At 43.2% G+C, this 17,449-nt stretch overlaps 1 protein-coding gene across 5 annotated transcripts in view; it reads right to left on the bottom strand.

The window, feature by feature from the left end:
* The window catches only part of FGD5 (FYVE, RhoGEF and PH domain containing 5), a 134,414-nt gene that overhangs the window by 64,911 nt on the left and 52,054 nt on the right, over window positions 1-17,449 (bottom strand). For all 5 annotated transcript variants that reach the window (XR_014165821.1, XM_081901304.1, XM_081901305.1 and 2 more), the window contains exon 3: window positions 10,474-10,603. Coding sequence is in view for 4 of the 5 variants with exons in the window: in XM_081901304.1 (XP_081757430.1) it covers window positions 10,474-10,603 (130 nt within the window). In the remaining variant the exon portion in view is untranslated. The remainder of the gene's footprint in view (window positions 1-10,473; window positions 10,604-17,449) is intronic.

The raw sequence follows: 17,449 nt of genomic DNA, 5'->3' as shown, positions 1-17,449 counted from the left end.
AGCTTCCCCTTCTGGAATTTGCTGCTAAAATGGTTGGTTATTATTGGTTAAAGATTGAGCCAGTTCAGAAGAGGTGGGTAGACTTTGTTATGTTAGCCACCTTCTTTGAAAGGATTTGAGGAGCAAGAGAGTGCTCAGCCTTTCTAAAATAAAATGTTATTTAAAAAGGTTTAAGTTTCAGTAAATGGTGTAGCCATGAATGCACGAGATACCTTTGTGAAGTCAAAACTGCACTGCCGAATGCACTGAACAACCACCAAAACATCAGTTGGTTCATAGAGAAACATAACTTGCAACTAGAAATTTATACTCTCTTAGCCCAAGTCCTATTTACATTTAGTTAGAACCAGAAGCGTTTGAGTAAAGAACAGGCTTAAGTGTGCCTAAATCTCTTCATATATGCTATATGAGAGAAGCATGTGGTGGAAATTACATGCCCGTGTCAGCCAGCACAACGTCCCTCTCAAGGCTGTTTTTCCCTTCCCTTTGTCTTCATCTCTGTATGCTCAGGTGACACCCCAAGCAGATAAGACAGGAAAAGGCACAGACAGCATGGCTAAAACAGAGACTTGGCCCTATATATGAAACGCCTGTGTCTTATTGATATTGTGCCACTGTCTGCCAAAGGGATGAATAACAGGATAAATATCAAGGAAATGCAGGCTAGGGTCTGATGTGAAGCATTAGCAAGAGCAAATGTGTTTCAGGAGGCCATTAACGCTTTGCAAGCAGCTCTTCATTCATTCATGAGGTGCTTACCCTTTCCAGTACAGGCACTTTTATGGATAACATCCGTTCATCATTCTTGGGACAGGAGAGCCTCAGCTCACTAGTGACACAGCTTCCTGTTTTCCTATTCCAGCCTGTTCCAGGTAGCCATGTCTGAGGCAGCTACTATTTTCAGCTGCTTACTGATTTGATAAGAACCTGGAAAGCTACATTAGGTCAGGCCACCTGCTCTGGTGGGCAGCAGTCTTCCAGGGTTTCAGGCAATGCTCTTTCCCACCACCTGCTACCTGGAGGTACCAAAGATCAAAGCTCCAGCATGCAAAGCAAGTGCTCTGCCTCTGAGAGTTACTGTCACTCGCCTAAAGATGATGTGCATGCTAGGGAGGCGGCTTGCAATTCTGAAACAGTGCAATGCCTTAAACTGGCCTGTTCCAGTTGCCTTTCTGGTTTAATAGACCTCATATATGCATGATGAAAAATAAGAAGCTTAAAGGATGGAACATGTCAGCGTTCTTTGGGAATCTAAAAGCCTTACAGAAAGAAGTAATGGAGAAGTAAACTGTTCAGTCAGGGCCGTCTTACCCATAGGCACTAGGGGTGCGGGGCACCCAGACGCAGGGCTCTCAGGGGCACCAGGCTGAGAGTTATAGCAGGATGGGGGAAAGAGAGAGAGAGACTTCCCAAACCTGTAAGTTTGTATTGCGCAGTAGGACAGTTTAGGAAATCCTCCATTTCTAGAGGAGTTAAAGCAAAGACTGAGCAAATTTCTGGAAGAAATACGCTTCAGTGTAGTTTTTCTTGCCACTGAATCCAAAAGAGGTGATGAGAATTCCAGATTTCAAGGCAAAGGTAACCCTACCACTACCATTGGCCTCAATGCCTCTTCTGACCCCGAAAGACTGCAGCACTTTGATTTGGTGGTCACTGGACAAATATAATTATTAGAGGCCTGTATTTTATAAAAAGACATGCAACCAACCTACTCCACATATAGTAAATTTGCTATTCGTGTTGGTTTGGAGTCAAAATTGGCAGGGGACAAATCTCCAGAAGTTTCTTGTTTTATTGTAATGGGCGAGGGCATATAATGCTGGTGAGCCAATACCTGCAGTATTTCCACTGACCTTTGTACCTGCTCTACCACTCTAGATATCACAGTAGTGCTTTGAAGGCAGTGGTAGCATTATTTCTCTGGGTGCCATTACCCCAAGCCTGCTATCCACTGGTGGATTTAGGCTATGAAACAAGTCGTATTCAGAGGGAAGAATTCAACATGGCACTATGGCAATTGTTCCTTCAGTCCAAGCCCTGTTGTGCTGGTGGAAGTCCTTGCATGGGCTTCATCTAGCGAGACTAGTTCGTTCAATCCCACTCGGAGAATTAGTTCACTATGGCAATATAGGATGGGAAATAACATCAGGACAGTAGTGCTGAATCACAGAAGGGTCAGTTGAACCTAAAACCTATGTGCCTCAAAGTTAAAAATTAAAAAATGCAAACTGGAAAATTATGTCTCCTGCTCCCTTTCTTGGAGGGAGGTATATCACACCATCTCCTGGGGAATCTGTTTAATTATACACATCCTCTTTGTGGGGTGGAGTAGGGGGAGAGAAACTTTCTAAATCTGTCTCTTCCTTAAAGGGATGCAAAACAGTCACTCCCCAAATACGTGGCTTATGCTCGAGGTTTTCTTTTTTGGATTTTTTTAAAGTATGTGGGCTTGCTTCATTATACGAAGGTTAAAGGTTTGCAAAACAGAATGATTAATGGAGCCTGGAAACCAATCCCACCCAGTAGAAAGATAAGAAACGGCAAAGACAATTTGACGTGCTGCAACAGTGAGGCTGTTGCCGCTTGGCTCTCTGCAAAATCTCTGTGGCCTAGCCTGCTATTTCCTCTATTTGCAGACAGATCTGTTCTGCATGCTGCAATTGTTCACCATCCTGTCCCTTGCTCTGTGTTGTTGCCATACATTTCTGGCAACTCACTAGGGCCAGTGTGGGGGTGATGGTGTCTCATTCCCACTGATAACCACGCATCAAAGATCTGAAATTCTGAAGACCCCACTATGCCTGTTAAACAGTTGTTGTACCCAGGTATATTAAAGTTTTCTAAAATGTAGAGGTTTTCCTTCCTGGACAGAAGGACCCACCAAGAGGGGACACTAGTCTCAGGTTTTATTTTTAAAATATTTGGCACCAGCTCGTCGCATTGTAAAGACTTTTCCAAATTTGAAGCCAACACAGCAGATAAGATGTTAACTGCCTTTCCCTGTAGAGAGACAGGAGAAGTTGCGAAAGGGAGCCTGTTCTTGCATTTTCAAGACTTTATAAAGAAGCCCTACAGCAGCATTTTCAAAGCTTTCCTTGGGAGGTGGACTAAGAGTGGTTTAAAAGAACGGCAAGAGAATTGCCACTTGGCAAGTTTTAAATTAGCCTCGCTGGGTTTATTTTATTTCTTTTGTCTCTAAACCCATTAAACCGTTTGGCCTCAGCGCTAGGAGGACAGCAATTGCAGATCAACATCCATTTAAATTAATTAGTATAGGTAAATGAGCATACAGATAATAAGGGCCAGTATCTATTCCCCTCCCCCCCCCGCAGGGAGAAGTAGAAATGATATGATTTGAGGTGCACAGGGGTAGCACATGGATTTAAATGTACAGGACATGAGGAGACAGCAGGCTTGCGTCTGCTGGCCCTGGCCCTGCTACTGCCAAGACCTCTACATAACATATTTTCCCGTGTATAAGACTAGTTTTTTCCCCTTAAAAATAATTTCCAAATTTTGGGGGCATCTTATACACGGGGGCCATCTCCCCCATTTTCTTAAATCGGAGTCCCCAAAAATGGGGGTCGTCTTATACATGGGGGCATCTTATAGACAGAAAAATACAGTAATCAGGATTCTCAATAATAGTGGGAACCTACATGCAGACCTTGCCCAGGGAAGGCCCACCCATGAGGTAGCTTCAGGTGGCAGATCTGGCCTCAGAGAGCGCTTTGATCCCTGCTGCAGCTTCCTCTGTTGCCACCTGCTGTGGACTCTCTGGCCTCCTTTTGTCCCCCCCCCCACTGCCTTCAGCAAAGTGCTGTGTGTGTGTGTGTGTGTGTGTGTGTGTGTGGAAGAGGCACTGGGAGCTGTGGTGAGGGATGTGGAGGAAGATGAGGAGAAGGCATGCACTTCCCAAATACTTTGATTACCTGATACATAAAGGTACAGGCAGATTGAATCTTACATTAAGTTCACGTATGCAATCGCAGCTTCATGTGGATCACTGAAAATTTAGAAATAAAACTGAAGCTGAGGCTCCAATACTTTGGCCACCTCATGAGAAGAGAAGACTCCCTGGAAAAGACCCTGATGTTGGGAAAGATTGAGGGCACAAGGAGAAGGGGACGACAGAGGACGAGATGGTTGGACAGTGTTCTCGATGCTACCAGCATGAGTTTGACTGCGGGAGGCAGTGGAAGACAGGAGTGCCTGGAGTGCTCTGGTCCATGGGGTCACGAAGAGTCAGACATGATTAAAAAACAACAAAACAGGGCAGGAGAGCAAGAACCCCCCATCCCAGAAAGGGCCATCTGAGATCTCGGGGGAGCCCTCAAGGAAGCCCACACATAACCTTTCCAAAGCTGGGTCTCTGCCTCGTGGGGCAGGGAAGAGGGCAAGGTGTGCTCAGTGTCAGTTTGGGATAGGTAGAGATGGTTGTGTCGGGCCCTTCCCAGGTTTTACGTGATTTTACTTATACACGTGATAGCCAGGAACATAACCCCCAAATAAGATGAGGTCTACCTATACAGGCAGTGCTGGATTTACGTATAAGCTAAACAAGCTATAGCTTAGGGCCCCACTCTCTTGGGGGCTCCCAAAAAAATTAAAGAAAAAACATCTGGATGCACATTTTCAAAATATAAGATAAAAAACAAATAAACTTTGATAAAATACATATTTTGTTATGTGCAAATGGCTTTAGATACCTATTAGGTCCATAAATGACCATTTGCTGAAGGCCTTGAATTAACAAAGCTCCATGTTTGGGAAGTATGTTTATGGGGTTTGTAGATTATATGAGTATAATTGAAATGGAATGTGCAAGTCAGATGCAACTCTCCAACGCCTAGGGGTCCCTGAGGGTGAGAAATTTCTGGTGCTTGTAGGTGATAGTTACCCCACTGAAACCATTTGTGTGTCTACAGTATACTCAAACGGGTATAGAGAGACACACAGGGAAGGATCTTAACGCTCCCCCCGCCTTTTTTGTTTTTTACTCTTAACATAAATGGGGCTTCCCCTTGGAGAAGAATCAAGCTGAGTAGACATACAAGGGAAAACATGTGCTGCTCCTAGCTCCACATTTCACATTAACTTTTTGCATTGAAACCCCAGGCAGCAGTTAAGTATAATGAATGTGACTTTTTTTATTTCTCCTGCACTGAGAGTAAATGGCAGGCAGGACCATCCTACAGCTGCAAACGACTTTCTATAAATCCAAAATCACGCTTAATTGCCTCTATTATGACCTTTAAACATCTGTATCCTGAGTTTTGTCTTTATAAACATTAGCATTACTGCTGAGATCACATTAATCCGCTTTAATCTTTACCGTGAAATCGTTTTGCTTTCCATATATAATTTTCAGCTGCTCGTACAAATGTATGCATCTATTTTCTCCCAGATACAATGGAGCAGCCATGCCGGTTTACGCCTTCCCTGTTCACTGAGGATAAGAACCTGTCACTTGTTGGACCAAACTAAGCTCAGATGTTTGCTGCTTGGTTGGGGGTGATTTGTGCCATGGACTGCATGCAAGGAGTAGATATAGCTTGCCCCTGGTTACGATTGTCCATGTGCTTGGCACCTGAAATGACGAGGCAGCCCTCCTGCAAAGGGCTCTCCTTATCTCAGGCTGAAATGGTAATTTAATGAGGATTTCAGGGAAAGGAGGTGTTTTTGTGCCCCAATCTGATGCTTGCTTCCAGCAAGCTTTTTTCCTGAACAAGCTGGAAAAAGGCAAGGTCACCTTCACTCAGAGCAATGGAATAAATATATAAAAGAGACACACATGTGAAGAATGGCCTCAATATGCCTCTTAGGTAGTTTTTAGCTGGGTAAAACTCAGCTATAGGGGTCTATGTGAAGGGCACCCCCTTCTCCAAGGAGTAGCACGGCAATTTTAAAAAATGACAGCATCCTGTTGGAAATTTGCTAGTCCAACACCAGCTGCCAGGGATTCCACCCACCCCCGCCAATGGATCCAACCTTGATAAGAAGATCCAGTTTTAAACAAAAAAAAAAAAAAAAAACCTCCCCTAGAATACAATGTGACTCTGGGGGTGGGATGGGGGGGCACACACTGCATATTATACAAGACAAACTACATATATGGGGGAAATCCATGACGTTCTGGATGTCCCAGAATATTCCTTCTCTTTTAAAAACAAAAATGTTCTGCACGAATTTGCCAGGTTGATTGGAGTGATGGGGCTGCAAAATGTGGGGGGGGTAAATCCTTCCCCCAGCACCAGGTTTGGGATCAAAACTGCTCCCTGCAATCTGCTGTTTTATACCACGGAGGAAATATTTCGTTCTTTGCTTGTACAGTGGTACCTCGGGTTAAGTACTTAATTCATTCTAGAGGTCTGTTCTTAACCTGAAACTGTTCTTAACCTGAAGCACCACTTTAGCTAATGGGGCCTCCTGCCGCTGCCCGATTTCTGTTCTCATCCTGAAGCAAAGTTCAAAACCTGAGGTAATATTTCTGGGTTAGCGGAGTCTGTAACCTGAAGCGTCTGTAACCTGAAGCGTATGTAACCCGAGTACCACTGTATGTATGTATGTATGTATGTATGTATGTATGTATGTATTAGCTGCCTTTGAACATAACAATGGTATACTCCATGGTATGGTTGGGTGCACGCTTCATTTCAAAGAGGTTAGCTCAGAAGAGCAGAGAGCCACAAGATGTAAGCCAAATGTACACTCCAGAATCAGCGGCAGAGCAAGCCGATCGGGCACCTGGGGTGGCGCGCGTGCCCTGCGCCTAGGGGCGGGGCCAGCCAGGGCAGGGCACTCGATGGGGCCTCCGAGGAGTCTGCCTGCCTCCTCCCACTCAGCTGCCCTTCAGCTAAGGGGGAGGCAGTGGGCGGACCATTTGGGAAAGTGCAGAGCATGCGGACGCCCAAGCCACCACATCACTCCCAGGAGAGACGCGTGGCTCAGGCGCACTGCAGGCCCTGCTGTGAGTGCCGCCTGGCATTTTGTCACCCCCTCAGTGGTGACACCCGGGGTGGCCCGCCCCCACTGCCCCCCTTCCTACACCCCTGCTAAGAATGTTGGGTGTTTCTTTGTTTTTTAAAGTGTGGTCAAGAGCCAAATTATGTCCCCAAATCTGCAGAGAGGTCATGCCAAGGGTGGCATAGTCAGAAGTGGCTGTTACTTTGGAACAGTGTAGTGATTCTATGAAAACATGAAGGCACTATTCAGCCAAAATTAAGTACGTTTCACCTGATTGTGCCTTTGGCTACTTTTAATATATATGCTTAGTTGTTTTTATTTTTAACTGAGCCCCATTCCAACCAGTATAAAATTACATGCAGAGACATAAGGGAATCTAAGCTCACAAAACTGAAGAGCAAGAATCTCTTGTATAGCAGATCCTTCCCACCTTCAGTAGAAGCACTGTTAATAAAAAAAAAAGTACACTTTCTGAATAAAACCATAGATCTTATCTGCTAGGTGATCTCATGCCTTTATTCAGACTGATTTTCCCCTGGGAGATGGAAACCATAGACTAACAAGCAAAACATTAAAAAAGAAAACCAAAAACTTACTCTTGCTTCCAGACCAGCCCAAATACTGTTTTCACAAGATTAGCTCACTTCCAAATCCTTGGTACTATTTTTGGCATCCAAACCTACTGAAGTCTGCCAATTCTCTCTAAGTGACAGTGCACTGAAATTTGCTCTTGTTTTACAACTACTTCATCTTGCGCTAAGGATTTCCCTACAAGAGAGAGACAGTACTTTTGCTGGGTACTTAGATTATTTACTTGCACTTCATCACTCAGGCATGGCTAATATTGCAATCCTTCTTTACATGTGAATGCAGAAGGAAGTTCCACTTAGGTCAATGGAACCTTTTCTGAGCTAAGTATGTATGGGACGGAAGCCTAAAATTCTCTCAGAGGGCTGAGAGTTTTTTGTGTGAAAGCCTCAGAAAGTCGTAATATATTACCAACTATGACAAGCGCTACGTTATGGTATCAGTGATATGCCATCCTTCTTGTTCAATCCTGTCAGGAGTGTCTCTGACAGCATTCATCTTGGGAATTTAGAGAATGCTAAATTTTATCAGTAATTCTTAAGAACTGAAAGGTCTAGGAGGAAGTGTCAGAAAATTTGTGGTGGTGGTGGTTGTTAAAATTTGTATATCGCCCTTCAGCTACAGATCTCGGGACAGAATTATCACACTGACCAGCATTTCTCCAGTATTTTCCAATCCACGTCCATAACTTAGGGGATGCTGTCTCCAGACAGACACATAAATACTGGACTAGCGAATGACAGTGTCTGGGCAGCTTTCTCCTCCAGCAGTGACTGACACTGCAAGAGTCTTCGGGGTGAAAGCCTAAGGTGATCTCACATTGTGAGCAATTGATAGGGAGCATAGCAAACCATGAGCAATGAAGGGGGTGTTCTTCGGTTGTTGATCAGCAGTTTAATGGAAAAGATGGTTAGGTGCTCCTATTCTCTGCTATCCTTTTTTTAATGACGCCTGACATAAATAGGGAGGCCACTCTGTCGGAAAGCCTGGAATGCCAACTGGACATGCAGCTGAATCTTACTTCTACATCAGCAATGGGGTAGCATCCTCCACCACACTTGTAGGCAGCAGGCTAGCTCAGGGGGTACAGGGCTGGCTCTGTGCCTGACTCACACAGCTCTGTCTTCTAAAACCGAGGAATGCCCAAGCAGGGCTCAGAAGGAATGGCCAGGAGGCTGCTGCCATTGCTCCTCAGTCTAGAATCTGTTGTCTGAAGTGGCTGCCACACTCTTCTAATGCAGGGATAGCCAACCTAATACCTTCTGGGTGTTACTGAACATCCATGGCCATTTGACTTGCTGTATGGGACTGATGGGAGTCTAATAATATCTGAGGGGCACCATGTTGTACCTAATGAAAAGGCTGGCCCTGCCAACTACCTGAAACCTCAGCCTAACAATGAACTAATTTCTGTTTTCCTGGTTCCTTTTCACTGCAGAAAATTGTATTTAGACTCACGTTGAACTGCTGCCTTTGCCTAAAGCAGAACAGTCATATATTTGGCCCAGGCATAAGACTCAAACTTCCAACATCTGCAGCTAATTTTCATTCAGCATCATATGTTTCAGCAATATCTTGCTTTCAACATGATTCCGTAACTGGGCTGAATGCAACAAAGGGAGATCAAAATTAAAATGGCAGGGGCACTTTACAAATGCTTCCCCTTTATTCTCTCTGTATGTCAGCCTTCTGACGGCCTACTCAGTAGTGGCACCCTGGCTGTGAAATGCTCTTCCCAGGAAGGCTCACTTTGCCCCTTCTCAGATTTCATTAAAGTGCCAGGCAGAAGCATTTTTTTCCCCTAGGCTTTTTTTTTTAAAAAAAACATCTTTACATTGTTCTCATTCTACTTTGTTTTATTGCTCCCAATGGCTTTTATACTATGGTGTTTTAAACCATCAGCTTTTACAATATGTTTTATTGCAATCTTAACTTTTTGCAGGCCACATAGTGAAGCAAAGAAATAAAAAGCGGGCATGAGTGGAAGAGCAAGTGGGAAAGAAAGGAGGGGGCAGCTATACCCTCCAACATTTCTCTGAGGAAAATAGGGACGTCCCATTCCAAAATGAAAATTTTACTATTTATACCCCACACTTCTTATTGGGTTGCCCCAGCCACTATGGGCAGCTTCCAACATACATAAAAACATAATAAAACATTAAACTTTTTTTATAAAAAAAAACCCTTCCCTATGCAGGATTGCCTTCAGATGGCTCAGGAGTTGGATAGCTCCATACCCTCCAACATTTCTCCAATGAAAATAGGGACATCCTAAGGAAAAGTGGGACATTCTGGGATAAAATCAGACACTAGGATGGCTTCTCTAAATCAGGGACGTCCCTGGAAAATAGGGACACTTGGAGAGTCTGAGCAGGCAGGACAATCAAGAAGGCTTCTTCCTTATCTTGCCTCCTTCATGTATACATCTGCCTTTCTATCTAAAATACCTGTTTCTGGCAAGTGGATGAATAGAGGCCTTGAGCTGGTACCTGTGGTGTTGTGCAGGCCAGATGGCAGCTCCCAGGAGTCCAGCTTTGCCTCAGGGGCTGTCAGTTGTCAGTTACTTTCACAGTCCTGTTTTGGGCAGAACTGAGAGTACGATAGAGTACGAGACTGCTTATAATGGGAAGGACACTTTCAGGAATAAATATATGTCCAGTGCGTCTTCTGACCACCCATGTAATACTGACACCCCACTTGATCATTGATCCCAGCTTCAAGTTCAGACAAATGTGATGTGGGCACATCATATGTTGTTGGTATCCTGCAGGTAGTAGCTGAATCCACTCAGGGAGCAGGGGCAGGGGTGGAATCTATTGCAGAAATGGCTCAAGACACCTCACAAGATCTATTGGATTTGTTGCAAGACTTGCCTCCAAAATTTTATTTACACACACAGCTTTAAAAATGATGTTTTACCTTATGGAGGAGATTGGACTCTCCCTGGTTCCCATCCTCATCTCCAGAACTTTTCTGTTCCTCATCTGATGTGACGTCTTCAATAGGAATCACAGAGATAGGGCACACCTTGTAAGGTTCTGTGTAGGCACTGTGGACAGAGGAAAGCAAGTTATTCTAAGGACACTCTCAATGGATGATAGCAAGAGAGGCTGCATGCAACAGATTCTAGATTCCGGTCCTCTATCACTATGCTGGCTGGGTCTGAGTGCTAGGAGCTTTGTGCCATATTGTAAATAGCATCATCCTGCTAGATTCTACAACCTACAAATTTATATTCCATGTCAGTCATTTTGGTGTTGTAGAGAAGTTTGATGTCAAGCAGGTCCCTGTGTGTGTGTGTGTGTGTGTGTGTGTGTGTGTATTTTAACAGTGAACGGCAGAAGAAAAGCAGACTATTCCACCTTCTTCATAAAGCAGTGAGGCATTCACAGAACAACCACCTTGAGTCCTACATTGCAGGGGGTTGAGGTCCCTTACAGCTCCTGAGTTTTGACTCTATGAACCACAGAAGTGGGAAAGCATGACTGGCAGGGAAGGAAGGAAGGAAGGAAGGAAGGAAGGAAGGAAGGAAGGAAGGAAGAAAGAAAGAAAGAAAGAAAGAAAGAAAGAAAGAAAGAAAGAAAGAAAGAAAGAAAGAAAGATGTTTTCAGACAAAAACATCTTGGAGGTCCCAGGCCATAGAGAGGTTAGGCTGGCCTCAACCAGAGCCAGGGCTTTTTTGGCTGTGGCTCCAATCTGATGGAACGCTCTGTCACAAGAGACTAGGGCCCTGCGGGACTTGACATCTTTCTGCAGGGCCTGCAAGACAGAGCTGTTCCACCAGGCCTTTGGCCAGGGCACAGCCTGACCCCCTTCTTTGGCAATCCTCACAGAACTCTAGCCCAATGGTTGCCATTAATCTGATTTGAAGTGATTTTAGAATGAACTGATTTTAGAATGTTGTACCATTTTACTGTTGCTAGCTGCTCTGAGCCCAGATTCGGCTGGGGAGGGCGGGATATAAATAACAATTTATTATTATTATTATTATTATTATTATTATTATTATTATTATTATTATTGAAAGCAACTGGTTTATGCACCTCATGAGGAAGGATTCTTTCAAAATGCATCAGATCTTACATCAAATCTTACTTCAAGTAACTGGAATTCATCCCCCCGCCCCTGTAGCCTCCAGATCACTTGATGGGAGGAATTCAAGTGCATCTTGGAAATTGAGATTTTCATAGTTCAAAGAACTCTGTCACCCTAAAATCCCTATCTATCATCTATCTATCTATTTACTTTTTGATGCAACAGTGAAATGCAGTGAAAAATATGGTATGGACAAATGATTAAGAAGAACACATTCAAAAACACTCACTAAGGAAATTGGGTTGAATGCTAGTTGTCGTATAACCTCCCCACAAACAAGTCAGAATAAAGTCTCAATGATCTTACTTCTGGTAAGGTTTTGTGAAAGCAGATCAGGATAAATGTTCAATAAACAGGTCACCTACGGAAGCCCATTATTTTCTGAAGAGGTATTAGAGATATGGTGAGGAGAGAAGTCTTGATCATCAAACTTTACTCTGCATTCAGCTATTGAAGGTACATAACAAATAATGGCTAGCGTCCTGACCTCTCCCTTTCAGATGATATTTTCCCAACTATATAAATGGGTCTTTACCACAAATGTCTACTTTCTATGCTTTTTGTCTTGTTTTAAATGTATTTGTTGTTTTTGTGTTTTTAACTGCTTTTAATTATCTTCAGTATAAAATTGCCTTGAGATGGTTGCTTAGAAGGCAATAAATCAATCAGTGAAGATGAGAATATGTACATAGGGCTGCTGCCTTAAGATGTTTATTTCTGAGAAACAGCTAAATGTTATTGGAATGAGGAAGTTAATCTAATGTAACAGAATCTGGATTTTCTATTATTTATTATTATTATTATTATTATTAGTTCATTACACATCAGCGAAACTTGATTAATTATTGTGAATTATATATGTATCCTAGCCTCCTTCCACATAATTAAGTGTAACAAGCATGGGAGTTATGTCATTTTTCTCATATGAACAACATAATGAACAAAGAAAACTGAGTTAAACCAGTTGGCTGTCTTACCAGTTGACTGTTTAGGGAGGGGTAGTACCTTTGGCAAAAATGTTCCTCTTCAACCAGGCCTTTGGCTGATTAACATCCTATACCCTTTTTAATGTGGAAGAGGAGAGTTATTGTTTTGTTCTTGTTTTTATTATGTAATTTGTGTTTTCATCTTGCAATTTTATGCTGTGAACCACCCTGATATCTACAGGTGAAGGGCAGTGTACAAATTTAGGAAATAATAAAAATTAAAATGAATGCAATATATTTCTCCTACCACTGGGTTATAAGCACTATCCATTCTTCACAACCCTATGAAGTAGGTTAAACTGAGGGACACCCAGTAACTTACATGGCTTAGTGAGAATTAAACCCAGGTATCCCAAATCTGACACTCCACCCCTGGCAAATTGGTAGTAAATATGCTGCATACATATATGAGAAGACAATGTTTTGTGATCCTTGTATCTCTCCTGAATAATAGTTCTACTGACTCCAAGAAGCTAATAGGATTTGGTGCCTAAGCCAAGTGAAATCTGTCTATCCTGATTTTCAACTGTTGGCACCTGCTGTTGGATCCCACATTCTGGTACTGCAGGGGTAACCAACATGGTGCTTCCATTTGCTGTTGGACTCCAGCCAACACGGTCAATGGTCAGGAATGATGGGAAATAGAGTCCAATAGCATCTAGAGGACACCACACTGGATATTCCTGTGGCAGTCTAGCTCAATCCCGTATTCAAAATGATGGTCCAATGATACCTTGCCTGTTCCAATTCTGAGGGAAATCAAGATTACTTTTTTGTTTTACGTTATGACCGTAGCATCAGTTGACCTGTCCTGGATGCTGGGATGGGGCACAGCAACTGTGCCCCATGCCAACGTTTGTCAGTATTACAACTAGGCATGCTTTGGAAAAGTTCTGCAGGAAGACTCAGCCATGATCATTCACAATATTAACATTCAGAAGACTTTTTTTTTTTCTTTTTTGGCCATATGTACTGAGATTGTCCCCAAAATGTATACAGCCTTGTATACATAGAAGCTGGGCTGGAAGAGCATGTGACTGATATTTCTTTTATCTCATTCCAAGCAGGCTCTAGACTAATCATCTAATACCTCCGATAACAGCACATAACAATTGTTAATAATGTCTGGTGTACACGATGAGGCCATAATGGCTTTAAAATGAACAGCAACTGCCTAAGGAAGAAACCTGTGGCACATTTTCACAGGCAGCTATGCAAATGCTAGTCATTATGATTCCCCTAAGCACTGCAGTAGGAAACTCATCACCTTTATGATTCCCCCACTGCCCCCTCCCCGCTATTAGATATTTATAGCCTTTAATTCAGTAAATAGCTCCAGGCTCAAGAACAGCCAAACTTTCCTTCACGTCATTGGGACCTTACGTGCATGGGCTAAGAACCATCGCTCATATACTATCAATTATGTGGTTGCCGTAAGCATTTTTGCATTACTTGGTCCAAGTTTCTCACAGTTGCTTTTGACAAAAGAGACCCCTTTGTTTTCCCAAAGACCCAGAATTTTTCAGTCACTTTTTCTTGGTAACCATTTACCCTAAATGCTGCAGCAACCCAATTACACAAAAACAAAGCCCAGAGCTACACATTTTCATGCTTTTGCGTATTCATAGCCCATTTCTGGGCAATATATTTTTGGTGGTCAACCACACATGTAACCTCATATGGTTCTCTACAGCCTTTCCGCATTCCCTCTAAATCCACTCACCACTGTTCATTTCCCTCCACTGTCTTCACCACTCCCATAATTTTCAAGTCACCATAGTTGGGGGGAGGGGGAAGCGGGATGATGGCAGCAGGTTGCACCTTGACTTATGCACATAAAGGCCTTCACACAAACAACCAAACACACAGTGGGTTCTCTACACCAGACATATTGACACCAAGAGTAATTTGGCAATGGAACCAAGTACTTAGAGGGGTGGTGGGTTCTTCAAGGCTGTGAGTCCTCAAGCAGAGACTGGGCAGCCATTTGTTGGAGGTTCTCTAGATTTCCTGCCAGGGCAGATGGCCTACAAGGCCTTCTCCAACTCTACGATTCTATGACTCTATGATTGACAGACCCCGAAAAGCAACTGGGTATATAGGTGCTCTACAGATGTTGTAATTAATGTGTCAACCTGCAAAAAACAACATAAGAGCCTGTCGGATGGCCAGCCAGTTGCCTATGGGGAGCCCTCAATCCTCCTTCCCACTCCCAGCTTATGTATTGGTAAGGGGGAAATGTGGTCATGTAAGGATGATGCAAGGTGAATACATTTTGGGACTTCATTTTTCTATCACAAAAGAAAGTTCATGGACAACGAAACATGAAGGGAAAGTTAAAAGAAAACCTAAATATAAACATAAAACTAAATATAAAAAAGGGGCACCATTCAAGTTTTGAACACTGTGAATGGTTTTGTGAATGGTTATAAAACACAACAAGCATGAAGTGCAACCTTTTCGTTGCACTATCTCTGTATTATTATTCCTGATGAGATTGAAGCTGTGTGGGCCAGTGGTTTATGCCAGTGGTTCCCAAAATGAGTGATACCAGCAGAGGGGGCAGTGGGATTACTGGGGGGGTGTGTTAAGAGGGTGGCAAGGGGCATTGAAGTTGAACAAAAGAGCAATTAATTGTTACTATTATGAATTTTATTCTTATCTTCATCGTGCAAACCATGATTCTGAACAATGTTTTTTATAGGGTAGGGAGCACTTGGGATGAGTTTATGGAACCAAGAAGACAGTGGCCCAAAAATGTTTGGGAACCACTGATTGACACCACTCAACACATGACAAAAATAAAAATGTGTTAGGAGGATAGTCAGCACGGCAAATTTCAAAAGGGGGAAAAATACAGTTGTTTAAAAAGCAGCATCACACATAATATAAGAGCTAGCCAAGAAAGGTTCCTGAGAAGAAAAGAAACCTAGTATTCTAGCAGTTTCCTAAGGATTATAATGAAAGATGCATAGATCACATTAATTCTGTCAATACATTTTTAAATGCCAGGTGATTTAGTAAGACCATCTCTCTGAATGGTCTTGGAATGAGATATGATATTTCATGGCATAGATATTCGGTGCACACAAAGTATATGATTGCAAATGCATCCCCTTTGCAAGCATTCATCTTCACCCTTGATTATTTATGATGGGCAATCTCTTCTCCACGTTGGAAGGCTATTATTCTTTACAATACAAGAATTTTAAGCAAGACCCCTTTCCAGAAAGGGCAGTAGAACTTGTCAACAGGCTATGGATTCCATTTGGCTGAAGGAGGGAAGGAGTAAAAGCAGCTCTAGGCCACTGGTGCAGTTCAGAGATGCTTGGAGGAACAGAGCAGCCTTCTTTAGCTCTTGCAAAGAAAGTAGGGAGGGATATGCATTCAGGCCCCCCCACCTAATGCCCCTGCCTATGTGAGCTCCTCTCCTGTGCACTGAGCATGAAAGTCTGTTAGAGGATTCTAACTATTGTATGTTCTGTAGAACATGGTTAGAATCCCCCTTGCAATGAGGATCCCTGAGCAATCAGGGTTCCCAATTGAAGAGAGGATTCCAACCACATGCAGCTGGACGTGGTTAATATCTCCCTGCAAGCCTTCATTCCCAATACACAAAGCTTGGTAGAAAAGGGTAGTGTCCCTCAGGTGTTCATTGAAGAGGGATAATATTGATGCTATTGCAGAACCTCAGGATTTGGCAACTGCTTCCAGCTCAACTCTTAAAACAACAGCAGGCCTAATGTATGCTGCAGTCCTGGACTCGGGGGTGTAATAAATTCATTGCAATCTCTGGACCATGTATGGTATGATCTAAGTTTGGGAGATAGGAAGCAGGAAGTATGGTCTGAAAATTCTGTTTCACTCCAGTTACATCAACAGGAATATAACAGGGCTTTCAAAGTGGGAAAAGGTGAGCTTTTAATTATAGATTTGACTTTTGGGGAAACAGTTTGGTTTGCAGAGCCCAAATACCAACTGAAGACCTAGGTGAGCTCACCCATTCCAAGGGTTCAGCACATATGCAATGTATTGTTGCCCAACACAGGAATAGGGTTTCAAAGGACTTGTGAGGAAGTTACACTGGGAAGAAGCTGGTGAGCTGCAGAAGACATTGCCAGCAGTAGTGGACAATAGATCTAGAGCAGAAGCATCCTGACATTGGTCCCACTGCATAATACTTGGATGGGGATGGTATAGGGTAGGGTGATGGCAAGGCCAGGGCTGTGTAGACACTGTGGTGGACCCAGTTTGTCAGCTGCACTGTTTGTTGCATCCATCCAGTCAAATCACTCTAGGAAAGTCAGTTGCATTTAACATACCAGCACTTCAAAGACAGGCGCTTTCTCTTGATACATGGGCTAAGTTCCTACAAGGACCGTGTTTATGTACAGCCTTCAGAAATGCAGCCCTCTATTTACCCAGAAGGACTCTACCACCTGCTTTTCACAAATGTGCATGTCTCCTCTTTATCCTACCCTAAGACAAAATCCCTGAGAAGAAACTATCTGCTTAACGGAGCCCGATTGTTACTTAGGGTTTCCCATGAAACAACACCATCACAAATGCCAAAATAACTTCTTGATGATACATTGCAGTGGGTTTCATGGCAAAAACAGAGCGGAATGACTTTATAGCATTGCCTTAGATTGCTCATAAAGGAACTTAAAAGTACACTCTGTTGTTGCTCTCTCAGTATCTCTGCTGATAACTTAATGAGCTCCAGTGGGACAGGAACTAGCTGTTCCCGCATTTAGAGGTAATGATGATGAATTATCTTTCAGCTTGTGTCTCTGAAAGTGGTACCAGTGTTG

Source organism: Podarcis melisellensis (genome assembly GCF_964234715.1).
Source record: "Podarcis melisellensis genome assembly, chromosome: 2".
Classification (NCBI taxonomy): Eukaryota; Metazoa; Chordata; class Lepidosauria; order Squamata; family Lacertidae; genus Podarcis; species Podarcis melisellensis.
Note: the sequence above shows the minus strand (reverse complement) of the source record. Positions and strands in the feature narration are given on the sequence as shown.